The sequence below is a fragment of the Eleutherodactylus coqui genome, chromosome 2 (genome assembly GCF_035609145.1).
Source record: "Eleutherodactylus coqui strain aEleCoq1 chromosome 2, aEleCoq1.hap1, whole genome shotgun sequence".
Classification (NCBI taxonomy): Eukaryota; Metazoa; Chordata; class Amphibia; order Anura; family Eleutherodactylidae; genus Eleutherodactylus; species Eleutherodactylus coqui.
Window position 1 is genome coordinate 204,770,727 of NC_089838.1, and position 25,867 is coordinate 204,796,593.

Here is a 25,867-nt window from a genome sequence, read left to right on the forward strand (position 1 = left end):
ATTGTCAACTGATGCCAAAATTATCCGGTTTAGCTGACTTTTATCTTACTGAAAGTATATGCATGGCCAGTTTTAATGTACATGTGAATTAAGGCGCAACTCTGATCTGTTTGGAGGGGTCCAATAAACTTCTTAATTTTCTACTTTAAGCTCCTCAAGTGATTCGGAAGATCCGGGCAGAGCAATTTTCTGATGCATCTGGGAATTTAAAACTCTGGTGCCAGTTCTTCAATATTTTAAGTGACTCAAACATAACCTGGTACAAAGATGAAATTCAGGTGGCAAAAATAATACGCAGGTAGGGATTATCATTTTGTTATTTCCTTAGCATTTTTCATGACGTTTAAATGTATTACCTGTAAATGTTTTACATACATGAGTAAAAACAACAGAAAGAACACATGATGTAACAAGAAAAACATAGATAACATTTTAATTAGCTGCATTATAACACATAGCACTGCGCATAGGATAGATCTATTAAGTTGTTCTTATATTTTGAAATTAAAGAAACATTTGCAGCAATACGCAAAATTTCCCCAGCCCCCTGGTGTTCTTTTCCAATCACAGCTCCCTGTATGACATATGCTGATTCTACCTCAGTGGTGCTCATATAACACTTATTCTTCCTTCACTATGCATTACATGAGCTTGGGGATCATCCAGGTGTTTATTTGCAAATTTGAGATGAGCAGTTGTTTCCACCTCTCTACACTCCCTGCTACTGTCCCAAGTCCCTTGCTTCTTTGGAGTCATGGATACCAATAGTAGCTAAAGCTAGTATAGTGTACAGTTATTTGGTTGTTCTTCCTGGATATTTTGTGACTTCCTGATTGATTTGTCACTGTGCTCTTGGCGTTATATTGAATCTTGGAAAAATTCACTGCTATTCAAAGTATCCTCCATTTGCAGATAAAGGCTCTCAATGTGGTTTAGTGGAATGCCAGGACCTTAGAAAGGACTAGGTGTATGTATATCTGCATGTCTCAACAAGTTTTTCTCACGTATTTCAAAATTCCCATAGATTGCAGCATTATGGTAATTGCTGTACTCACTGTGTAGTGTTCAATATACCATGAGGTTTGAATTTTACACATATGTAAATTACTAATATTTAATTATCGGTGGAGTTTGCTTTCAGTTATTACTGTTCAAGTTCATGCAACTATTTCCAACAGTTAAGAGGGAAGTTTCATTATCACATGATGTGAGTACAGCATAACTTTGTTCCTTAAATAGATGATGATGACCTGTTCAGCCGAGGCCAACTTTTGGTCACTTAAAGGATCAACGTTCTCCATGCTTTCCTATCCTTGACTGCTTCTTTCAGTTCTTCCATGTGAATGTTTGTATCAGCCATCATTGCGTACAGCCAGCATGTTCTTTGTCGGCCTCTTCTTCGTGACCCACTAATGGTGCTGAGCATCAGTGTTGTTTCCAGAGAATTGGCTCATATGATATGTACAAAAGATTGAGAGCCGCCGTTTGGTGATTTTGCCCTCTAGCGATATTTTTGGTTTGATACACTCTAGGACCATGGCTCTCCATGGTATATGCACCAGTCTTCTCCAGCGCCCTAGTTCAAAAGCATCAGTTTTCCTTCTACCTGTCTTTCCTTCCTTAAATAGATACAACAATGTAAAAACTATGACATGGCTACTCAGGCTTCCTTATTAAACTTTTATTAAATAGTATCTATATTGAAGAGTACCAAGCATTGAAATAAACAAGAGTTAACCTACAGCATTGAAGTGCTAGTTAGTAAAAAGTTTCCACTAAGATTTCAATAAGTAGTCGTATGCTACCTATATTCTAATATAAGATGAAACAGTAGAAAATATATAAAAATGTCAGCATGTAGTTTATTCACCCATGTTCAATACAACAGTATATTAACCCCTTAAGGACATGGCCTATTTTGGCCATAACGTTGTGACGATTTTTGCGGGATTTTCATCTCCACTTTTCAAAAGCCATATGTTTTTTTATTTTTCCATCCCCAAGGCCATATGAGTGCTTGTTTTTTTGTGTAGCAAACTGTTGTTTTTATTGTCACCATGTTTGGGTACATATGATGTATTGTAAAACTTTTATAATTTTTTTTTTGGAGGCCAGGGAGATAAAAACACATCAATTCTACCATTTCTTTTCAGCGTAAGGCCTCATGTCCACGGGCAAAAGAAGAATTAAAATCTGCAGCGGATTTTAACTCTTCTCCTGCCCGCGGATCCGCACCCCATAGGGATGCATTGACCACCCGCGGGTAGATAAATACCCGCGGATGGTCAATAAAAGGGATTTTTTTTTAAATGGAGCATGAAAAAATCCAGACCATGCTCCATTTTCATGTGGGTCTCCCGCGGGCTTCTATTGAAGCCTATGGAAGCCGTCCGGATCCGCGGGAGACAAAAATCAGATTTTACTCACCCGCTCTGGTTCTTCTCTTCGCCGCGGCGCCATCTTCTCTCAGTCGCAGCCGGATCATTTTGCTTCGGGCCGGCGCATGCGCAGGGCACGTCACCGACGTCATCCTGCGCATCCGCCGGGCCGAAGAAAGAAGATCCGGCCGCGACGCAGAGAAGATGACGCCGCAGCAAAGGAAGTATCCGGAGCGGGCGGGAGGTAAGTTTATTCTGATTTATTCTTATTTTCAGCGCTCATGTCCGCGGGGCAGGAGGGACCTGCTACGGATTCTCCATGTAGAATCCGGAGCGGGCCTGATTTTCCCCGTGGACATGAGGCCTTAGTCATGCAGCATAAATAACCTGCTAGATTTTTTATATGTGTTTATGTTACGATAACAAATTATTATGTTTTTTAGGTCTTTCCACTTTTGCACAACAAAAACTCTTTTTTTTTAAGCATTTTTTTTTTACATCGTTGCATTCAAAGTCCCATAACTTTTCTTTATTTTTCCGTGGACAGAGCTCTGTGAGGCCTTGTTTTTCGTGTAAGGAGTTTTTATTGGTGCCATTTTGGGATACATATGGCTTTCTTAATCACTTTTATTGTTTTTTGGGGGGGATGTAAAATGAAAAAAATAAGCATTTTGCCTCCATTTTTATTTTTATTCATTATTTATCATTTTCAATTTTTAAACATTAACAGCATTCATGATCCAGGAATATTTGCTTACAGTTTTACAGTAAAATCAAAGTCATTTTCCTGACAATCAATTTAGGGTGACCAAAGAAAATACTAATCCCCAACTTAACGCCTGACATAGTTACATCTTTAGCTTAATGATTGGCCAAGCCCATAACGTCTGAGAAAACATATGATCATAGCAAACTTAATACTAGAGATGAGCGAGCACCAAAATGCTCGGGTGCTCGTTACTCGGGACGAAATTTTCGCGATGCTCGAGGGTTCGTTTCGAGTAACGAACCCCATTGAAGTCAATGAGCGACCCGAGCATTTTTGTATATCGCCGATGCTCGCTAAGGTTTCCATTTGTGAAAATCTGGGCAATTCAAGAAAGTGATGGGAACGACACAGCAACGGATAGGGCAGGCGAGGGGCTACATGTTGGGCTGCATCTCAAGTTCCCAGGTCCCACTATTAAGCCACAATAGCGGCAAGAGTGGGCCCCCCCCTCCCAACAATTTTTACTTCTGAAAATCCCTCATTAGCAATGCATACCTTAGCTAAGCACCACACTACCTCCAACAAAGCACAATCACTGCCTGCATGACACTCCGCTGCCACTTCTCCTGGGTTACATGCTGCCCAACCCCCCCCCCCCCCCGCACACCAAGTGTCCCTGCGCAGCCTTCAGCTGCCCTCATGCCACACCACCCTCATGTCTATTTATAAGTGCGTCTGCCATGAGGAGGAACCGCAGGCACACACTGCAGAGGGTTGGCACGGCTAGGCAGCGACCCTCTTTAAAAGGGGCGGGGCGATAGCCCACAATGCTGTACAGAAGCAATGAGAAATATAATCCTATGCCACCGCCATCAGGAGCTGCACACGTGGGCATAGCAATGGGGAACCTATGTGCCACACACTATTCATTCTGTCAAGGTGTCTGCATGCCCCAGTCAGACCGCGGTTTTTTATAAATAGTCACAGGCAGGTACAACTCCGCAATGGGAATTCCGTGTGCACCCACTGCATGGGTGGCTCCCTGGAACCCACCGGCTGTACATAAATGTATCCCATTGCAGTGCCCTGGACAGCAGAGCTAACGTCAGATTAAATGCAGGTGGGCTTCGGCCCACACTGCATGCCCCAACCTGACCGGGGTTTTTAATTCATAGACACAGGCAGGTACAACTCCCTATTGTGAAGTCCCTGTGGACCGACAGCATGGGTGGGTGCCAGGAAGCCACCGGCGGTACATAAATATATCCCATTGCATTGCCCATCACAGCTGAGGTAATGTCATGTTTAACACAGGTGGGCTTCGGCCCACACTGCATGCCCCAGTCAGACTGGGGTTCTTTAGAAGTGGACACATGCAGTTACAACTCCGTGTGGACCGACAGCATGGGTGGCTCCCTGGAACCCACCGACGGTACATAAATATATCCCATTGCATTGCCCATCACAGTTGAGGTAATGTCATGTTTAATGCAGGTGGGCTTCGGCCCACACTGCATGCCCCAGTCAGACTGGGGTTCTTTAGAAGTGGACACATGCAGTTACAACTCGGTGTGGACCGACAGCATGGGTGGCTCCCTGGAACCCACCGGCGGTACATAAATATATCCCATTGCAGTGCCCAGCACAGCTGATGTAACGTCAGCTTTAATGCAGGTAGGCAAAAAATTTATTGGATTACACTGTAGGCGAGGGCCCCAAAAAATTGGTGTACTAACAGTACTAATGTACGTCAGAAAAATTGCCCATGCCCAACCAAGAGGGCAGGTGAAACCCATTAATCGCTTTGGTTAATGTGGCTTAATTTGTAACTAGGCCTGGAGGCAGCCCAGTTAAAATAAAAATTGGTTCAGGTGCAAGTTTCAACGCATTAATGAGCATTGAAACGTATAAAAATTGTTTACAAAAATTATATGACTGAGCCTTGTGGGCCTAAGAAAAATTGCCCGTTCGGCGTGATTACGTCAGGTTTCAGGAGGAGGAGCAGGAGGAGGAGGATGAATATTATACACAGATTGATGAAGCTAAAAGGTCCACGTTTTTGATGGTGATAGAGAACAATGCTTCCATCCGCGGGTGCAGCCTACGTATTGTTTAGGTATCGCTGCTGTCCGCTGGTGGAGAAGAGAAGTCTGGGGAAATCCAGGCTTTGTTCATCTTGATGTGTAAGCCTGTCGGCACTGTCGGTTTACAGGCGTGTACGCTTATCTGTGATGATTCCCCCAGCCGCACTAAACACCCTCTCTGACAAGACGCTAGCCGCAGGACAAGCAAGCACCTCCAGGGCATACAGCGTGAGTTCAGGCCACGTGTCCAGCTTCGACACCCAGCAGTTGTAGGGGGCAGAGGCGTCACGGAGGACGGTCGTGCGATCGGCTACGTACTCCCTCACCATACTTTTACAGTGCTCCCACCGACTCAGCCTTGACTGGGGATCGGTGACACAGTCTTGCTGGGGAGCCAGAAAGCTGTCAAAGGCCTTAGAGAGTGTTCCCCTGCCTGTGCTGTACATGCTGCCTGATCTCCGCGCCTCCCCTGCTACCTGGCCCTCGGAACTGCGCCTTCGGCCACTAGCGCTGTCGGATGGGAATTTTACCATCAGTTTGTCCGCCAGGGTCCTGTGGTAAAGCATCACTCTCGAACCCCTTTCCTCTTCGGGTATGAGCGTGGAAAGGTTCTCCTTATACCGTGGGTTAGGCAGTGTGTACACCCAGTAATCCGTAATGGCCAGAATGCGTGTAACGCGAGGGTCACGAGAAAGGCATCCTAACATGAAGTCAGCCATGTGTGCCAGGGTACCTGTACGCAGCACATGGCTGTCCTCACTAGGAAGATCACTTTCAGGATCCTCCTCCTCCTCCTCCTCAGGCCATACATGCTGAAAGGATGACAGGCAAGCAGCATGGGTACCCTCAGCAGTGGGCCAAGCTGTCTCTTCCCCCTCCTCCTCATCCTCCTCATGCTCCTCCTCCTCAACGCGCTGAGATATAGACAGGAGGGTGCTCTGACTATCCAGCGACATACTGTCTTCCCCCGCCTCTGTTTCCGAGCGCAAAGCGTCTGCCTTTATGCTTTGCAGGGAACTTCTCAAGAGGCATAGCAGAGGAATGGTGACGCTAATGATTGCAGCATCGCCGCTCACCATCTGGGTAGACTCCTCAAAGTTTCCAAGGACCTGGCAGATGTCTGCCAACCAGGCCCACTCTTCTGTAAAGAATTGAGGAGGCTGACTCCCACTGCGCCGCCCATGTTGGAGTTGGTATTCCACTATAGCTCTATGCTGCTCATAGAGCCTGGCCAACATGTGGAGCGTAGAGTTCCACCGCGTGGGCACGTCGCACAGCAGTCGGTGCACTGGCAGATGAAACCGATGTTGCAGGGTGCGCAGGGTGGCAGCGTCCGTGTGGGACTTGGGGAAATGTGCGCAGAGCCGGCGCACCTTTCCGAGCAGGTCTGACAAGCGTGGGTAGCTTTTCAGAAAGTGCTGAACCACCAAATTAAAGACGTGGGCCAGGCATGGCACGTGCGTGAGGCTGCCGAGCTGCAGAGCCGCCACCAGGTTACGGCCGTTGTCACACACGACCATGCCCGGTTGGAGGCTCAGCGGCGCAAGCCAGCGGTCGGTCTGCTCTGTCAGACCCTGCAGCAGTTCGTGGGCCGTGTGCCTCTTCTCTCCTAAGCCGAGTAGTTTCAGCACGGCCTGCTGACGCTTGCCCACCGCTGTGCTACCGTGCCGCGCGACACCGACTGCTGGCGACGTGCTGCTGCTGACACATCTTGATTGCGAGACAGAGGTTGCGTAGGAGGAAGAGGAGGAGGGTGGTTTAGTGGAGGAAGCATACACCGCCACAGATACCACCACCGAGCTGGGGCCCGCAATTCTGGGGGTGGGTAGGACGTGAGCGGTCCCAGGCTCTGACTCTGTCCCAGCCTCCACTAAATTCACCCAATGTGCCGTCAGGGAGATGTAGTGGCCCTGCCCGCCTGTGCTTGTCCACGTGTCCGTTGTTAAGTGGACCTTGGCAGTAACCGCGTTGGTGAGGGCGCGTACAATGTTGCGGGAGATGTGGTCGTGCAGGGCTGGGACGGCACATCGGGAAAAGTAGTGGCGACTGGGAACTGAGTAGCACGGGGCCGCCGCCGCCATCATACCTTTGAAAGCCTCCGTTTGCACAACCCTATACGGCAGCATCTCCAGGCTGATAAACTTGGCTATGTGCATGTTTAACGCTTGAGCGTGCGGGTGCGTGGCGGCGTACTTGCGCTTGCGCTCCAACACTTGCGATAGCGACGGCTGGACGGTGCGCTGAGAGACATTGGTTGATGGGGCCGAGGTCAGCGGAGTTGAGGGTGTGGGTGCAGGCCAGGAGACGGTAGTGCCTGTGTCCTGAGAGGGGGGTTGGATCTCAGTGGCAGGTTGGGGCACAGGGGGAGAGGCAGCGGTGCAAACCGGAGGCGGTGAACGGCCTTCGTCCCACCTTGTGGGGTGCTTGGCCATCATATGTCTGCACATGCTGGTGGTGGTGAGGCTGGTGGTGGTGGCTCCCCGGCTGATCTTGGCGCGACAAAGGTTGCACACCACTGTTCTTCGGTAATCTGCACTCTCAGTGAAAAACTGCCAGACCTTTGAGCACCTCGGCCTCTGCAGGGTGGCATGGCGTGAGGGGGCGCTTTGGGAAACAGTTGGTGGATTATTCGGTCTGGCCCTGCCTCTTCCAACCTGCCCTGCTGCTGCACTTGCCTCCCCCTCTGAAGACCTGTCCTCAGTAGGCGTAGCAAACCAGGTGGGGTCAGTCACCTCATCATCCTGCTGCTCTTCCTCCGAATCCTCTGTGCGCTCCTCCCTCGGACTTACTCCAATTACTACTACCTGAGTGATAGACAACTGTGTCTCATCGTCATCATCCTCCTCACCCACTGAAAGCTCTTGAGACAGTTGCCGGAAGTCCCCAGCCTTATCCCCCGGACCCCGGGAACTTTCCAAAGGTTGGGCATCGGTCACGACAAACTCCTCCAGTGGGAGAGGATTCGGAACTATTGCTGCCCATTCTGGGCAGGGGCCCGAGAACAGTTCCTGGGAGTCTGCCTGCTCCTCAGAATGTGTCATTGTAATGGAGTGAGGAGGCTGGGAGGAAGGAGGAGCAGCAGCCAGAGGATTCAGAGTTGCAGCGGTGGACGGCGCAGAATTCTGGGTGGTCGATAGATTGCTGGATGCACTTTCTGCCATCCACGACAGGACCTGCTCACACTGCTCATTTTCTAATAAAGGTCTACCGCGTGGACCCATTAATTGTGAGATGAATGTGGGGACACCAGAAACGTGCCTCTCTCCTAATCCCGCAGCAGTCGGCTGCAATACACCTGGATCAGGAGCTCGGCCTGTGCCCACACCCTGACTTGGGCCTCCGCGTCCTCGCCCACGTCCTCTAGGCCTACCCCTACCCCTCAGCATGCTGTATTACCAGTAGTGCAGAAACAGAACGCTGTAATTAAATGTGCCACTTATTGGCCTGTGGTTGGAGGCTGACGGTTGTCAGCTTCGCTTACGGAACGCACAGCAGAGGCAGGAAAGAATTTTGCGCAAGCCTGCTGTAACACTTAGCTGGCTGCGTATGAATTAGGACACTACCCCCAGCAGAGATGCAGTACAGTCAGGACGGTCACAGGCAGCCCAAATAGATTTTTTTTCCCAAATTTTTTTGGAAAAGCCCACTGCCTATATAGACTGGATACGTCTTTCACTGTCCCTGCCTCACCACCACTACTGGCCGTGGACTATGTAAAATTACTGCAGGACGCAATGCTCTGGACGCAATGCTCTGCACGGCCGATATACAAAAAAAAAAAAAAGTGCAACACTGCAAAAAGCAGCCTCAACAGTACTGCACACGGTCAGATGTGGCCCTAAGAAGGACCGTTGGGGTTCTTGAAGCCTAAAATCAATCCTAACACTCTTCCTGTAGCAGCTCCGGCATCAGCAGCACTTTCCCTGATCCCTGTCAGAATGCATCTGTGGCGAGCCGCGGGAGGGGCCGATTTATATACTCGGGTGACACCTGATCTCGCCAGCCACTCACTGCAGGGGCGTGGTATAGGGCTTGAACGTCGCAGGGGGAAGTTGTAATGCCTTCCCTGTCTTTCTATTGGCCAGAAAAGCGCGCTAACGTCTCAGAGATGAAAGTGAAAGTAACTCGAACATCGCGTGGTGCTCGCCTCTAGTAACGAGCATCTCGAACACGCTAATACTCGAACGAGCATCAAGCTTGGACGAGTACGTTCGCTCATCTTGACTTAATACGTATAATACTTTTGAGAGCTGGGCTAGACATTCAATTCCATTTTCTAATCCCTGAAAGAACAGATTTAATCTGTGAGCAGAACAACCTCACCCTATAATGGGCTAAATCGAAGACTGAAAGAAAAAAAGGGAGGGGGTAGCTCTATGACCTCTGGTGGTTGGGGTTTAATAGCGCCCGATATTCCACAGAGTTCTGGAACTCGATCCAGTGTCTTGTAAATGTTTCCTGTGAGCCCCTGAACGATGCTGTAAGGTCCCCCATCTCCATTATCCTCTGTATTGAATTGAGCCACATTGCTACCGTGGGTGGGGCGGTCTGTCGCCAGAGTCTCGAAATGCAGGATCTTGCTACGCTGACCAGGTGGCGCCCCACTGATTTTTTATACATAGATAAAGGAATCTCGCTTTGATGTAGGAGAAAGAAGGCCAGCATTTTAGAAAGGGAATATTGTGTAAATTTAGAGATAATCCACCAAACCTCCGTCCAGAAGCTCGCCAGCACAGGACAATCCCAAAAAACATGCAAAAGAGTACCTTGTTCAGATCCATATCTCCAACACAGAGGAGAGACCGATGGGAACATCTTGTATAAACGGGAGGGCACCCTATACCCGCGTGAGAGGACCTTGAATCCTGATTCCTGAACCTTACTAGATATAGAAGAGGAATGTGTGAGTGTGAAGATTTTTTTACCTTTCCTTCGGAGAGTGTGTAATTTCAAGATCCTCTTCCCATTTCTGTACAAAGCCCGGGACCTCTGACCCAGGTTGCGTGTTAAGTATATCATAGACATGTGACAGTGTGTGCCTGGATGGTCCCTCAGTACTGCAGATTGATTCAAACTGAGTTTTTGGGTGTGTGAAGGCACTGGGGTGAGATAGAGACCTAAGGAAGTGTCTCAGTTGTATCGTCTGCCAAAACAGTAGTGTAGTCAGGTCGATCATTCCCATTAAGGAGTCCATCACTAGCCATTGACCATTGAGCAGAAAATAATCTGCTCGAAATCTACCTCCCTGGAACCAGAGGCGGAAGGCTTTGCTCTCATTTCCCAGAGGAAATGCTGGGTTGCCCAACACCGGAAACATTAGAGAGGATCTGCGGGGATATATCTGTCCTTGCAAGTACTTTGGCTGCTATTGACAGTGTAGGACCGATTGTGGGATGATGGACCAGCTCTGTGGGAATCTGGTCCTGTATCTAGGGGAGAACCAGCAGAGAAACGGGTGTAGCTACTTGTTCTATAAAGATCCACTGCATCTACTATGCGCACCAAATGAGCCACTTGGTAGTATCATGGAAAGTTTGGGAGGCCCATACCCCCCTCGTTTTTTGGTTTGGTTAAAATGTTACGGGCTATATGCGTCGGTTTATCTGCCCATACGAGCTTGGACAGGAGAGAGAGTAGACGTTGGAAAAATTGTCAAGGTACATGAGTGGGAAGAGCTTGGAACATATATAGCACTCTGGGAGAATATTCATTTTAAATATAGCGCACCTACCGAGCCAAGAAAAGAGGTCCTTGGTCCAGGAGTTCAGGTCTGATATAATTTTACTCAAGTGTATTGGGTAACTAGCTGAGTACAGGTCCCCGACATCTGGAGTGAGACTAATGCCCAAGTATTGAATGTGGTTCCTTGTCCAAGCGAATGAGAAGGAGTGTTTAAGTTCACTAACTAAAGTTTGAGGGGGAGAGATATGTTAAGCGCCACAGATTTATGATAGTTGATCTTAAAATTTGATAACTTGGAGTACTGGTTAATTTCGGATAACAGGTTAGGCAGAGAGATACGCGGGTTGGTTATAAAGAACAAGAGATCGTCTGCGTATGCCACGATCTTATGCTCTGTGTCTGCCAATGTGATCCCTGTAAATATTTGAATTGGAACTGTCAAGACTGGGGTCCAGGCAGGGAAGACCCTAGTCCCACCCGCAACCCCTGTCCCTACCTACTTGCCCCCCTGGGCTAGGCCTCAGTGCGACAACTGGGCGACAATCCCTAGGCTCACCAGGGATGCGGGGCAGGAGTCAGACTAACAGACAGATACAGGTAAACACAAAGGCAGGTCAGGCAATCTGGATCAGCAACAGGAGAGGACAAGGTACAAGGGGTAAGGTGAAGGCAAAGTCAAGTCCGAAGCAAGTGGGTCAAAACAGGGAATCAAATACCGGTAACGCGGGTGTAGCTGGAGACCAAACATACACTGGCAACTTAGGAAGGAAACTGAGCAGTTTAAATGCTGTCAGAACTCCCGCCCCCGCAAGTGATTGCGGCGGGGAGCCTGAGAGCAGCAGGACTCAGACATCAAGCAGCAAGTGCAGAGCAGAGACCCAGACATCAAGCAGCGAGTGCAGAGCAAGTGCGCCCGAGTGTCATGGCAAGGACGACGTGGCGCGGGATGGCACCAGCCGCGTCCCCAGCAACCCGGCTACCTAGGCACCCACTCCCTAAGCACAGGAGCCAACGGCCAGGATTTTGGCGGCAAGGGGAGGTCACCAAGACTGGGGCTCCCCTGAGCCGCAGCCCGGGAGATAGAAACGGCGGTGCGGGTACGGAGACCCCGAGTGTTCGCTGGTCCTGACAGGAACAAATATGACAGAGCAGTGGTTCCAGGCATAGAATAAAAATTAAGGGCGAGAGGGGACATCCTTGTCTCGTGTCATTTGAGATAGTGAAGGGGGTTGAGATCTGGCCATATACCCTGACAGACGCCGTGGGACACGAGTAAAGGCTTGAGAACCACTGTAGCATCTAGGGGGCCCATTCCCATATGAGACATAGTGGCAAACAGGAAATCCCAGTCTACTCTGTTAAACGGTTTGTTTGCATCTGTAAAAAGTAAGCAGACGAGTAGGAATAATTTTTTGGCGAGATGTATCAGGCTTATAGCTTTCATCATGTTGTCCCTATCTTCTCTAAGTGGGACAAATCCAACTTGGTCTCTTCATTAGGCAAGGTGACAGGGTGGTGACACTGTGATGGGTCCTTCCCCTCTTTGTGGATAACCATGATATGGGCCTTTAGGGTGTCTCTGGGCATATTATTTCCCATGGTAAGAGAATTGAAGGCCTGTATAAAATGCGTGGTCAGGATCTTTGTATATTTTTTGTAGTATGGTAAGGTGAGCCCATCTGGCCCAGATTTCCCCTGTGGGTTTCTAGAAGGTTAACAGCCAATTCAGTCTGTGTGATCAGGGTCTCCATTGCTTCTATAGCTTCCTGTGGGAACCTGCAGAAGTTCAATTGTTGTAGGTATCTCTGTATTGCAGCCTTTCATGAATCCCTGTCATGTTCCGACTGTGGGAGGGATAGGTTATAAAGAGCCTGGTAGTATTCGCAAAATGCTTTCGTAATCTGTTAGGGTAGATGCAGAGTGCAGCCTGGGGGAGTGGAAATGTGGGGGACATATGTTCTGGCTCTAGTGGTGCATAGTGCCTGGGCTAGTGTGCGTCTGGGCTTGTCGCCGAATTCAAAGAAGTGACATCTGCATTTTGCTAGAGTCCCCTTTGCCTGTTCCACAGCAAATGCACCCGGTTTCTAAGCTGCGCTAGCTCCGCCCCTCTTGCACTATCTTAAGTATACACATTGACTTGTGTATAAGTTTTAGTGCCTGAATATGGTCTTATAGCCCACGGATGTGCGCATCTCGCTCTTTTTTAATGCAGGAACTGAGGCCCTTACATAAACCCCGGATGACACATTTATGCGCCTCTCAAACCATCAGCGGATCCACATCTGGGGCACTGTTGTTCTCAAAATATTCGTGCAGTGCCCTTTGGATTTTTCTTGACGTTTCCGGACCATGGATGAGGGACTTATTGAGACGCCAATGCCAGACTTTATTGTGAATTGTGGAGAGCGACAAAGCAAGAGCATGGTCAGAGAGTGTGATGTTGTGTATTTCCGCCGAGGCCAGTAGTGGAAGGGTCGAGTGGTGGAGTAGGAAATAATCAATCCTGGAGTCTGAATTATGTGGTGGGAAGAAGAATGTATAATCCCTAGTGTTGAGGTGTAAGACCCTCCAGACATCTACCAACTGGTGTTTGTGGAGCATTTTCCTAATCCTATTGTGTGCGGAAAGTGTAAGGCTACTGCTTCCCCTAGAGGTGTTTTTGTGTGGGTCTAACAGGACATTAAAGTCCCCAACTAGTACTACGGTGCCCTCCTTGAATTCCTCCAAGTCCTCCAGGGTTCTCTCCAGAAAAGTCACCTGGTTGGAGTTGGGGAGATACAGGGTAGCGAGTGTAACTGGTGTACAGGCGAGCTTACCTTTGACGAAAAGTTATCTACCTTTGGAGTCACAGTGTGTCGCAGTTTGTTCCCATGGAATTGAGTTGACAATAAGTATTGAGATTCCTTTAGACTTAGAATCTGGGTTCAAGCAGTGGTAGGCGTTTGCAAACCTGGCATCCGAGAATCTGGGAACCGCCTTTGTGCGGAAGTGAGTCTCCTAGACGAAGACCACCTGCGCCTGAAGAGGCCTTTCCTCTTTAATATATTTAAAAGGAACGTGTCATCATAAAATTAAGTATTGTTTAAATCAAGTTTTTTTTGTAAAACATGGTTTTAAAAATTTTAGAGATTTTTTTCACATTTCCATGTCACTGCATTAAAAATCATCATAATATCTTGAAGTTTTCACTCTGGCTACTAAGCCTAATAATAGGCTGATAATGCTTTTCTGTGCAACAGTTTCATGGGCCACAGGAACAATAGACAGGAGGGGACTTCTATGGTAGTGAGTTCTTCACCATTGTCAATTGTGGATCCTGTCTTATCTACATATAGGTGTTATCTTTCTTCATAATCCTGCCTATGATGATAATGAGATATCTGCTGAAATCTTTTCTCTACAGAACAGGAAGTGTCAGACTTTAATTAGGCTCTGTAGTTATAGAGAAAATTTAAAGATTTTTTTTTCTAAAAATTTACACAGTGACTTAGCAAATGTAAAAAAAATAAATCACCAAACTGTTTTAAAAAAATATGTTTAACATAAAAACCTAATGAAAAGTTAGGTCATTTTCTGATGACACATTCTTTTTAGCCAATTTTCTTTTGGAGGGATGTACAAACAGTAATATCGTCATTATTAGGTGGGTTATGTTTGTATGGTGTTTGCCACGCAATATAAAATAACTTGTTACCTTTATTCTGTGGGTCACTACGTTTATGGCGATACCAAATGTCCATTGATTTTTTTAAATGTTTTAATGCAATACTTTTACACAAAATAGCAAATTTTCTAAAAAAAAAAAATAAATTGTTTTTGTGTCACTACATTATGAGAGCCAGGACTTGCTTTTATTTTGCCATTGACAGAGCTTTGTGGGGGTTTGTTTTTTGTGTGACAAACTGTGGATTTCATCAATACCATTTCAGAGAGAGCAGAGGATAAAAAGAAGTGGAATTCTACCACTGTTATTTTATTTTTTACAGCATTCCCCATGTGGGATAAATATTGCATTAGTTTTATAATACTGGTCATTTTTACTTTGTTTAAATTATGGGAGACTTTAATTATCCAGATATAAACTGGGAAGCTGAAACCTGCAGATCTCGTGAAGGTAAGAAATCTCTGACAATAACTAAAGATATTCCACAGAAAATACTGCCTACAGACATGCAATGGAAAATCGCTTTTCCGTGTCCATGAGCGGAAATCAATTGCAATTTTCCGTTTGTGGAGGGAAAATCACAGCATGTCCTATTACAGCACAGTTTCTGCATCATCGCCTAGTGACGGCGCAGTATTTTCTGTACTGCGCATGTGCGCCGACGCACCGGCCAACACATCCGCAATACAGAAAAGACAACTGCAGACAGGTATGCAGGGGTCACCGGACAGGCACAGGGTCGGATTCCGCTGTGGGATTCTGCATGTGGAATCCAACTCGGCCGTGTGCATTCGGCCAAAAGTAGCAAAGGGTGGAGATAGAGAGGCGTATTGTCAAGGAGAGTAAAACTAACCCATAAACTGTTCTTCAATTATATAAATCGTAAAAGTTTAATATTGAAAGTGTTAGCCCTTTAATAAATAATCTAGAAAAAATTGTACAGGGTAATGAGGAGAAAGCAAATCTATTAAATCGTTTTTTTATCCAGTGCATTTATAGAGAAAATGAAATATTAGATGAGATGCAGAGTGATAAAGTAAATGTCACTAGTTTTTAACACAGGAAGAAGTGCAGAGAGAGGCAGCTTAAAAATATTGAAATAGACAAATTGCTGGGTCCTGATGGTGTACACTCCTAGGTTCAAAGGGAATTAAGCAATGTGATACACAGACCATTGTATCTTATATTTAAGGACTCTATAGTGGCAGGGTTTGTTCCATTGAATTGGCGAATAGCCAATATGGTGAGAATAATCAAAAAGGAGTTAAAAAGTGAATCTCGAAACTACAGGCCGGTAAGTCTTACTTCTGTTGTGGGTAAAAAGTTTGAAGGGTTCTAAGAGATGTAACCCTGCAGTACCTCAAGGAAAATAGCTGTATAGCTCAATATCAGCTTCAACGAGGAGGTAAGTTCTAGATTGGACTGGGGAGAGTCATTGAATTTGTGTATCTGGAATTTTCCGAAGTGTTTGATACTGTACTGCATAAAAAGTTGGTATCTAAAATGAGAATGCTTGCTCTGGGTGAGAATGTGCGTGAATTGGTAACTAACTGGCTCAATGATAGAACACAGAGCATGGTTATTAATGATACATACTCTGATTGGGTCACCATTACTATTAGGGTACCACAGGGGGTCAGCATTGGGAATTATTCTTTTTAATATATTTATTAATGACCTGGTAGACGGGCTGCACATTAAAATATCCATATTTGCAGATAATACAAAACTATGAAAAGTTATTAACAGAAGTTGCACATGGATATGGATAAATTGAATAAATAAAATGAATAAAAGTGGCAAATGAGTTTTAACACTGATAAATGTAAAGTTATGCACATGGACAGAGGAAATACATGTCACCATTACACACTAAATGGGAAGCCACTGGGTAACACTGACATAGAAAAGGACTTGGGGATTTTAGTTAACTGTAAACTTTACTGAAGCTACCAATGTCAGGCAGCTGCTGTAAAGGCAAATAGGATCATGGGGTGCATCAAAAAAGGTCTAGGATGCATGACGAGAACATTGTTCTTCCTCTTTTCAAGTCACTGGTCAGACCACACATGCAATATTGTGTACGTTTTAGGGACCGTTAGTCAAGAAGGACATATCAGAGTTTGCGCGGGATCAAAAGTGGGCAACTAAAATAATAAATGGAATGGGCGGACTACAATCACCAGAGAAGTTACCAAACTCGGGGTTATTTAGTTTAGAAAAAAAATGGCTGAGAGGTAACCTAATAACTATGTAAAATGATTGTTACTGTAACATGGGGGCATCCTCTACGTTTAGAGGAAAGAAGGTTTTTACACCAACATAGAAGGGGGTTCTTTATTGTTAGAGCAGTGAGACTATGGAACTGTCTGCCTGAGGATATAGTGATCAGTGAATGGTGATGGTGAATTCGATAAGAGTTTAAGATTTTGTTTTTCTAATTAGTACAACAGAAACAAAACTGTATACATTAGGTATCACCATAATCATACTGACCATGCCATTAGTACAGCACCATGTGCAGTGTAAAAACAGATGGTCTCACATTAAGTGATATAGTTAAAAAGATAGAGATAGTCTCACAAAAAAACAAACTCCCATAGAGCTAAATTGATAGAAAAATTAAAAAGTTATATCTTTTAACATTAAGACCAAAAACTAACCAGTATGGCAAGTAGGGTAGGTATTATAATAGCACTATGTACCTTCTAAGGTACACTTATAAACACACACAGTTTTTGTTTAATTTCACTCTTATTTCTCTAGTTCTGGAGATGAAGGACCGATAGCACTTGCCATTGTACAAGCATCGGCAAAGGACTGTGGTGTCTATCAGTGCACCATAGAGAATGAATATGGATCTGATTCAACAGACTGCCTCCTAAGTACAGAGAGTAAGTTCTTTTTGTTATACATTAGTGCATTTAAAATGATAAATGTATTTCTTGAAGATCCACAGTCTATACACTTGAACTATCTACATGTATATATACTGTATATGACAGAAAAAGCAGATTACTAATACACATTGTTAGGATCACTCTAGAACAGGACGGCAGCAGGAAACATACATTTTCCATCAGCAAAATACAACAACCTGTACTTTGCTGATAGACAGAGCAAAAGAGCAGACACAATATGCTACAATTATAGCAGTCGCCCAGCTTTTTCTTCTTTCAAAGAATACAGTCACCTTGAATGATGCCTGTTCTTTGGTGATGGCACTGAGAGGACAGTTTGTAAGCGGCGCTCCTGTTTAGAATTATGTTTGCAGTTAAATAGTTTTTTTAATCTAAATTGTAACATAACTTTACAGAGTAGTTCTCAAAAAGGGGCTGGGGACTTCACCCTATGCCCAAGGTTCCTCTAAGTGGGGTTGCAGTAAAGTAACTGCTATTTCCCTTCTTATTGTGCTGCTGTGGGACTAAGAGGCTTCTAAAAAGAAGATTCATTGAAAGAATTACTGCTGCTTAGAGCTACTTAAAACAAACAAAAGAGCATGTGTGGAAGCTTGCGAGATGTGGTTGCTTTAAAATATGGTTGTTTTAAAAGTGTGTGACTTAAAATTGGTTGATTTTAGATTCAAAGGACTTTGGAAGAGAGTCACATACAGGGAGTGGACAAAAGTATGGAAACACCATACGAAATGCATGCCTTAAGTTACATGGTGTTATGAATCATATTTTAATGAGACATGTAGAGACTGATTTTAAGTGGAGGTAATATGACATAGATGCTGCTGGGCAGAAGTGAACATCTGCCCGAACAATAGGGTTCTATTGGTCTGGGGTTTGAGTTACTCTGCTGCTGTTACCAGCTGGCTCCTAAAACCACCCACAGCAGGGCAATAGGTGAAGTAAACATAAATTTGGCAGGAAAGTTCTCAGCCAAGCATGGGTCAAAAAGGCAGCTCAGTGCCAATGATTAAAATTATAAACATATTGTATGGTGTTTCCATATTTTTGTCCACCCTCTATCTATTTACTGTTATTTTTTACTTGTATAAATTACTTGATTTTTATCTGTACCATCCCCATTTAGAAAGTGTTCCATGATTGACAGTGCTGTCCAGTGTACATCTTGTGCCGTATATGCAGTCCCTGAACAGTTGTTTGAGGGTGCATACTGCTATTCATAATGTGAGCATGTGGCACGCTTGGAAGTCCAGATCTTGGATCTAAAAAAGTAGCTTGAAACACTGATATCTATTGATCTATTGAGTTTGCTGCTCACTGAGCAAGCACTGGCTGGGGCAGATGTGGAGGTGGATGGTAGCATGGGAGTGCAGGATGATCAGCCTATTCGCTATGTGACAGAAAGAGGATGTAGAAGGAAGAGTGCCAGGGAGACTAGTCCTGAACTGGCACACCCAAACAAGTTAGCAAAGTTGTTAGATGAGGGGAATGCCATTACAGGGTTAGTACTGCTGCAGCATGACTTGACCTTGGACCAGCAAGGGGATGTCTGCTGACCAGCTAGACAGGTCCTGGAAGTGGGGGCCTCAATTATTAGTAGGACAGACAGGGCAATCTGCAACAAAAAACTGGGATTATTAAACAGTGTTTTGCCTTCCTGGTGCTCAAATTTGACACATCATGGATCATGTTGATAGATTACTGGGAGAGGCTGGTGAGGACCCAGCGGTCATGGTGCACGTTGACACCAATGACAAAGTTAGAGGTAGGTGAAAGACCCTTAAAATGTTTAGGGACCTACAATGTAAGCTTATGGCAAGGACCTCCAAAGTAGTATTTTCTAAAATACTACCTGTACCATGTGCCCCACCAAAAAGGCAGCAGGAGACTAGAGAGATAAACAAGTGACTCAAGAGTTGGCGTAGGAAGGAGGAATTTGAGTTCTCGGAGAATAGGGTTGACTTTGCTGATGGCTACAAATTCTACAATAGGGATGGGCTGCATTTCAATCGCAGCTGTGTTGGGAGAGAAGATGGCTAGAAGGTTGGAAGAGTGCTTAAACTAGGAATTAAAAGGAGGGCAAGCAGAGAGATAGAGGGGAAGATAGTGTGGACAGTGATCTGGGATTAAGTAATGAAAATGGGGGTGAAGCGGTGAGAGGAGTTAGTACAATTAGATCTGGTGAAACAGTTAATAGGGATAAACTTAAAATAAAAAAAGAACCAAACACTTCTAAACTATACGGTGACTAATGTTAGATGTCTGCCCAATATTGACAAACTAGAATTAGTAATGTCTAAGGAAAACTATGACATAGTGGGAATAAGTGAGATCTGGTTGGTTAAATTACAGGCTTAGGCCGCCTGCAGACGAGCGGAAATCCCGCCGCGGGATTTCCCGCGGGATTTCCACCGCTGAAAGTCTGCATAGGAGTGCATTACAATACGCACTCCTATGCAGACGGCCGCGGTTTGGCCGCGCGAAATCTCGCGCGGCAAACAAACCGCGGCATGTTCTAATTTTCTGCGGGGCACGCACTCACCTGGCCGCCGGCTCCGGTCTGCGCATGCGCCGGCTGCGCGGCAGCCGGCACATCAAAGAGCCGGGGCCGCCAGGCGCGGGTGAGTACGCGCTCGTCCCTGCAGGCTCTGGGGTCGGATCGCGCGGCGAGATTTCTCGCTGCCGGATCCGACCCGCTCGTCTGCAGGCGGCCTTATAGTTTGTTCAAAAAGGATTTAAAAAAAAGAGATACATGGAAGGAAAAACAATAATAAAATCCTCATTGGGGTTTCCTATAGGTCACCAAATATAACAAAAGCCATTGAAAATCTATTACTAAGGCAAATATATGAAGTGGCAAATCATAATGAGATAGTTATTATGGGGGACTTTAACTATCTGGATATAAACTGGGAATCTGAAACCCTCAAATCTCATAGAGGAAACAAGTTTCTGTCAATAACTAAAGATAATTACAGTTTCCAACTTGTGCAGGATACAAAAAGATGGACAGTTATTTTGGAATACTAACCAACGGACCTGACAGAATAACAGGGGTGCAGGTTGGGGGACCTCTGGGAAATAGTGACCATAATATAATACATTTCCACTTGTATTTCAATAGGGAGTTCTATCAGGGAGCTACAAAAATACTAAATTTTAGGACGGCAAAGTTCAATCCGCTTAGAGATGCCCTTAATCTCAGTGACTGGGACAATGTCTTCAGAAATGAGAACCCGCCATTTCTTCTGTCCTGGGAGTATAGGACATGAATATCCAGTAACATCCTAATATTTCTTTCCAGCCATTTCTGAAGAATTGGCTGTGTCCCTGAAATGCATTGTTTGTGCTGGCTATAGTTTAATTAATAAAGAAGAAATTGGGTTACTCCTTTTATGGTTTCACATTGAAGCATTCACATGAACGATTTTTAGGCACGCAAAATTCTCGCACCTGCAAAAGATAGGACATGCGTGGCCACAACGCACGCATCCAAGATGCGCGCTGTTAGAAAAGATAGGACCTGACCTATCTTTGGTGTGTGTTGCGCAGGAGTTCCCATTGACTCCTATGGGAGCTGGATTAACATGCAGCACGCACCATAGATCGTGTGAACGAGCCAATTATGCGCAAATGTAGATCATGCCATCTGCTTCGTTTACATGATTTTTCCACACACGAGCAGCGATCTTCTTGCGCATCTATTTGTGTTCAAAGAAAAACACTCAAATGAACAAGGTTTTTTACCAGTGTATTCACTGAGAAAAGTGAAATGTCAGGTGAAATGCAGAGTGGTAAAGTAAACTCTCCATTAAATCTCACCAGTCCAACCCAGAAAGAAGTGCCACTTTCAGGCAGCAGCTACAAAGGCAAATAGAATCATGGGGTGCATCTAAAGAGGTATTGGGGTACATGACAAGAACATTGTTCTTCTTCCTTACAAATAACGAGTCAGACCATCCATGGAATATTGTGTACAGTTTTGGGCATCAGTACTCAAGGACATAACAGAGCGTGAGTGGATTCAAAGACAGGCAACTAAATTAATAAATGGAATGGGTGGACTACAATACCCTGAGAGGTTATTAAAATTTTTTTTTTTCGTTCAGAAAAAACACGGTTGAGGGGCGACCTAACAACTATGTATAAATATATCGGGAGTCAATACAGAGATCTCTCTGAGGATCTATTTGTAGTAAGGACTGTGACTATAACAAGGGGGCATCCTCTACGCCTAGAGGAAAGAAGGTTTCTACACAAAGATAGAAGTCAGTTCTCTACTATAAAATCACAGACTATGGAACTCTCTTCTTGAGGATGTATTGATGGTGAATTCACTAAAAGAGTTCAAGAGGGGCTTGGACATCTTTTTTGAGTTTAACAATATTACATGTTATAGTCACTAATTGCTTCAGAAGGATTGTTGATCCAGGGAGGTATTCTGATTGCCAGATTGGAGTCAGGAAGGATTTTTTTCCCCATAAAATGAGGAAATTGGTTTCTACCTTATGGGCTTTTTTGCCTTCCTTGGATCCATATTGGGAGGTATTAGGCTGAACTAGATGGACATCTATTTTCATCCTTACACTATGTTACTATGTTATTTATTACCACATCCTGCCCCACATGGTTCCACCAGCCACTTAGTGTTAGTACTGACCATGTGTCTCTATGCATCCTCATGGTGACTACCTTTCAAATAAACCCAATTAACTTCAGCTACAAACATGCAAAGCGCACTTAGCATAAACACTGCTTTTCCCTGGCGTATGGCTGCAAACTACAGAATGACAAGCACAGCTCCACTCCAAGTTCTTTTGCAAAAAGGATACCATCTCTTCAAAGAGCTGTTCAATCCAACTTGCCTCAAGGGTATAAAATTAACTGGATTGCGGATTCTTGCTTAACACAAGATAAATTCTCAATATTTTTCTATGATGCTCAGGAGGAGGAATATAACTCTTGCAACTGTTCCCCAGTTGCCCCACCAGTCCACTTACTCTGTTCTGATTGGAGACATTGTTCCATAGTAAGACTCTAGGCAGCACTCTGCACTGTGACCAGCCTACCCAAGCAGGCTCTCTCTCAGTCCACTTCTCTCTGGCAGGAGCTCTCAATGTTTCTCAGTACTCATGTCTCTAGCTCAGTGACAATCTTAGGATAGCTGTGCTCAGACGTGCTGTCCTACAGAACTCTGAGAGCAAGCCTCTCAGGCACTCTACATGGTCACTGCTCCACTTATTCCTTTGGTGCTAAACTGTTTCTCTGAGCTCCCCTCCTGCCCCTTTCTCTCAGCATCACTGTAAAAATGCTGAACGCCACAACATTTTCCAGAAAATCAGCATTGGGTTCTTCATGGACCTACTATGATTCTCGATACCTCCTCCTCTTGCAGGCTCGCATCCTAGCGACTCTGGCATAAGCTGCCAGTGCCTCTGGATACAGCAGCCTGTCAGCCACAGCATGCACAAAACAATACAGGTGGGCAGTATATAGGGGCAGCAGTGGGAATAGATGAACTGAGGGCATAACAACTACAAGGGGAACACAAAAGCCAAAAATAGAACATGCAACGCTGTCAAAGCAAAGCATTGAAGATGCCGCGTTTTCAGCCTTGTATGAGCAGCCCCATTGAAATGAATGAGAGCGTTGTACAGCGTTTAGCGCTGTGCTGAAAAAGCAGCGCTAAACGCTATACAAAAATGCCTGAAGAGAGCGGGTAAGCCCGCAGAAACGCGTAGCAAAGGAACTAATAAATAATTGAAAGTTATTTACGGACATTGTGTCCTCTATCTCTGCTGGAACCCACGAGCGCGGGGGAAATTTTTCTATTTGATACGAGTGGTTCTAAAAAGAAACTGTCATTGTATGGAGTGGTCAGAAACCAAATAGACCACATTATAGTCAATGGGGTCTGTTTGCATGCGTTTGGCCAGAGGGTTCTATTTTACTACTAACAGAGTAGAAAAACAGAATCCTTGAGCGCTGATGTGAGCAAGCCTTCAACTAGATAGAAAAATGTCACATTGAAAAGAAATGTGAAGCAGAGGTGACATCTAGTGGACACAAAACTCTTCAACATACAGAAACATTTGTAAAGTGAATAAAGATGAAACATAAGCAAAATAGCAAGTTCAAAAAATTGTATTTTGCAATATTAATCTAAAAAGCAAACATATAGGGGAACATTTATAAAACATTTTACGCCAGAAATTCACAAAATTTGCGTAAGCCTTGCACTGCCGTCTGCCACATTTCTAAGAAGAGAGCATTTCTGTGTGGGTGTACGGAGGTGTTAAGATGTACCCAATATATGAAGAGGCGTACACCTCTTTATATATGGAGGTGCATCGAGCACCATGGTAAATAATATTAAGACTGGCATTTGAAATGTCGGACTTAATACTTTTCTGACATATTTCCTATCAGTTTCTCTATTGTATTCTATAAGCACATGTACTGTAGGCAAAAATAAATCTTTGTCATTGGTATTGCATTAAAAAAAGCTTTTCCACTATGTATGGAAAATAATATCACACTGCCAAGAATACAAAGTCACCTGCTTTAACACAGTTCAATTGAAGAAGTAAAAAACATGGATTCCCCCAAAATCATTGACTGTCTAGTGTTGTCCTGATGTCCTAATTAAGCTAAGATAGCAGGTCTCCTTTTTTTACAATATCTCAATATGCTTTAAAACAGTATTTCCATCTTGACCAAGAGGGGACTGTTGCTCTCTACAAGGTGGCTAGCTGGTTGAATTATAGAAACAGCTTAGCATGGCTGGGCTACTCTGTTTCTGTAACTCCCATAGAAGTCAATGGGAGTTATGCAAACAGCATGGCACAGCGAGCTACACTGTTTTCGTGACTTGGGAGAAAGTAGGGGATAGGGAACATAGGTAGGACTCACACACATTCTGTGCATATGCCATAAAAGTCTGAGATGGAAATACCTCTTAAAATCACCATACAGGTTGAAACTACACAATATATTGCTTGATACCATAGGCATATGCAAGTAAAGCAACAACAATATATCATGTCTAGAAAGTTTTTTTTTAAATGTACACATATCACATTTAAATATAAAGATTCCTCTACCACATAGGACTCAGCTTCAGTGGGTAGATTTTTTTGAGATATAGTCAATTGAGATTACATACATGATTGCCACAATGAAGGGGTAAAAAGACTTTTTTAGAACTTTTCCTCACACGCCACCCTTACCTTTCTCTGTGGTCCCACTAATCGGCAAGTTTATATCTTGAGTGTAAAAAAGTATTAAAAAAAAATAAATCACTGATGCCAGTGACTGCGGCTTTGAGTATTGCAGGAAGCAGATTGAATCAAATCATAGTCATTATTATGAATATGCACACAAGCAAATAGCAAGGTGTCATGTAGGTGTAGAGACTGAAACAAACATGGAAGTACTGCATATATAGTTGTAGGTTTATACATTTATTTGATGCAACTGTTTGTTTCTACACATTTAACATTTTTAATACGATCATAATTTGTGTTTTCGTCTCTATTTTAGTTTTGTCTGGATTCATTTCTAAAGAAGAAGTTGAAGGTAACGTATGAGAAGGACATGTTTAGCTGGAGGAAGCCAAACTGTATGTCTGGAGAAAATAAGTAAATATGTTATTGATTATTATTTACTAGCAGACCACGAATGTGACTGTTATCATTTGACTGTGTTAAGTACAGGTTATCAATCATACATATTCAAATATTCATCATTCTGATTGTTTTCAGTACAACTTCAGTGGATTTAGAAATACACCTTTTTCTTTACACATTTGTTACCAAACATTTAAGGCTCTGTTCACATCTCTGTTATGGCTTCTGTTTATAAATAGCATGCACAATGTTGTGTCAGATCGATCGCAGAACAGACTCCAGCACCGCCCACCAGACGCCCATTTACTTATAATGGGGTCTTTTGGTCTTTGCTATCTGAATCTGCAATGGAAATATTAACCCAGCATTACAGGTGTTGTTTCTGTGGTTACAGTGCGACAACTAATACCTGAAATGATATTGTTCCATACTTAGCCGCTTCACTGTACTTTACCTCCTTTTATTTTCTCAGTTGGAGAAGAAATAGAGATGACGCCAATGGTTTTTGCGAAAGGGTTAGCTGATTCAGGCTACTGGGGAGACAAGTTTTTTGGAAGGATAGTTATGGAAGATCCACATGTTGGAAAGGGATTTCTGAGGAAATCCTGCAGAGTGAATGTGATTTATGGGTTGGAGCCAATCTTTGAGTCAGGAAAAACCTGTATTCTCAAAATCCGAAACCTTATCACTTTTGGGACCAAAAATGATAGCACCTTAGTGGAGAAGAATTATGAAATCACTATTCAGGTAAGTGTCACAGAACAAGGCTGTAAAGTGGCAGAAAGACTAAAACATTACAGCAACATT

The 25,867-nt window shown here is 44.4% G+C and overlaps 1 protein-coding gene across 2 annotated transcripts in view; it reads left to right on the forward strand.

Moving 5' to 3' along the window:
- Positions 1 to 25,867, forward strand: part of ALPK3 (alpha kinase 3) — a 108,579-nt gene that overhangs the window by 66,011 nt on the left and 16,701 nt on the right. For both annotated transcript variants that reach the window (XM_066592277.1, XM_066592278.1), the window contains 4 exons: positions 151 to 298; positions 17,284 to 17,411; positions 24,975 to 25,010; positions 25,533 to 25,807. In XM_066592277.1, the coding sequence (XP_066448374.1) occupies positions 151 to 298; positions 17,284 to 17,411; positions 24,975 to 25,010; positions 25,533 to 25,807 (587 nt within the window). The remainder of the gene's footprint in view (positions 1 to 150; positions 299 to 17,283; positions 17,412 to 24,974; positions 25,011 to 25,532; positions 25,808 to 25,867) is intronic.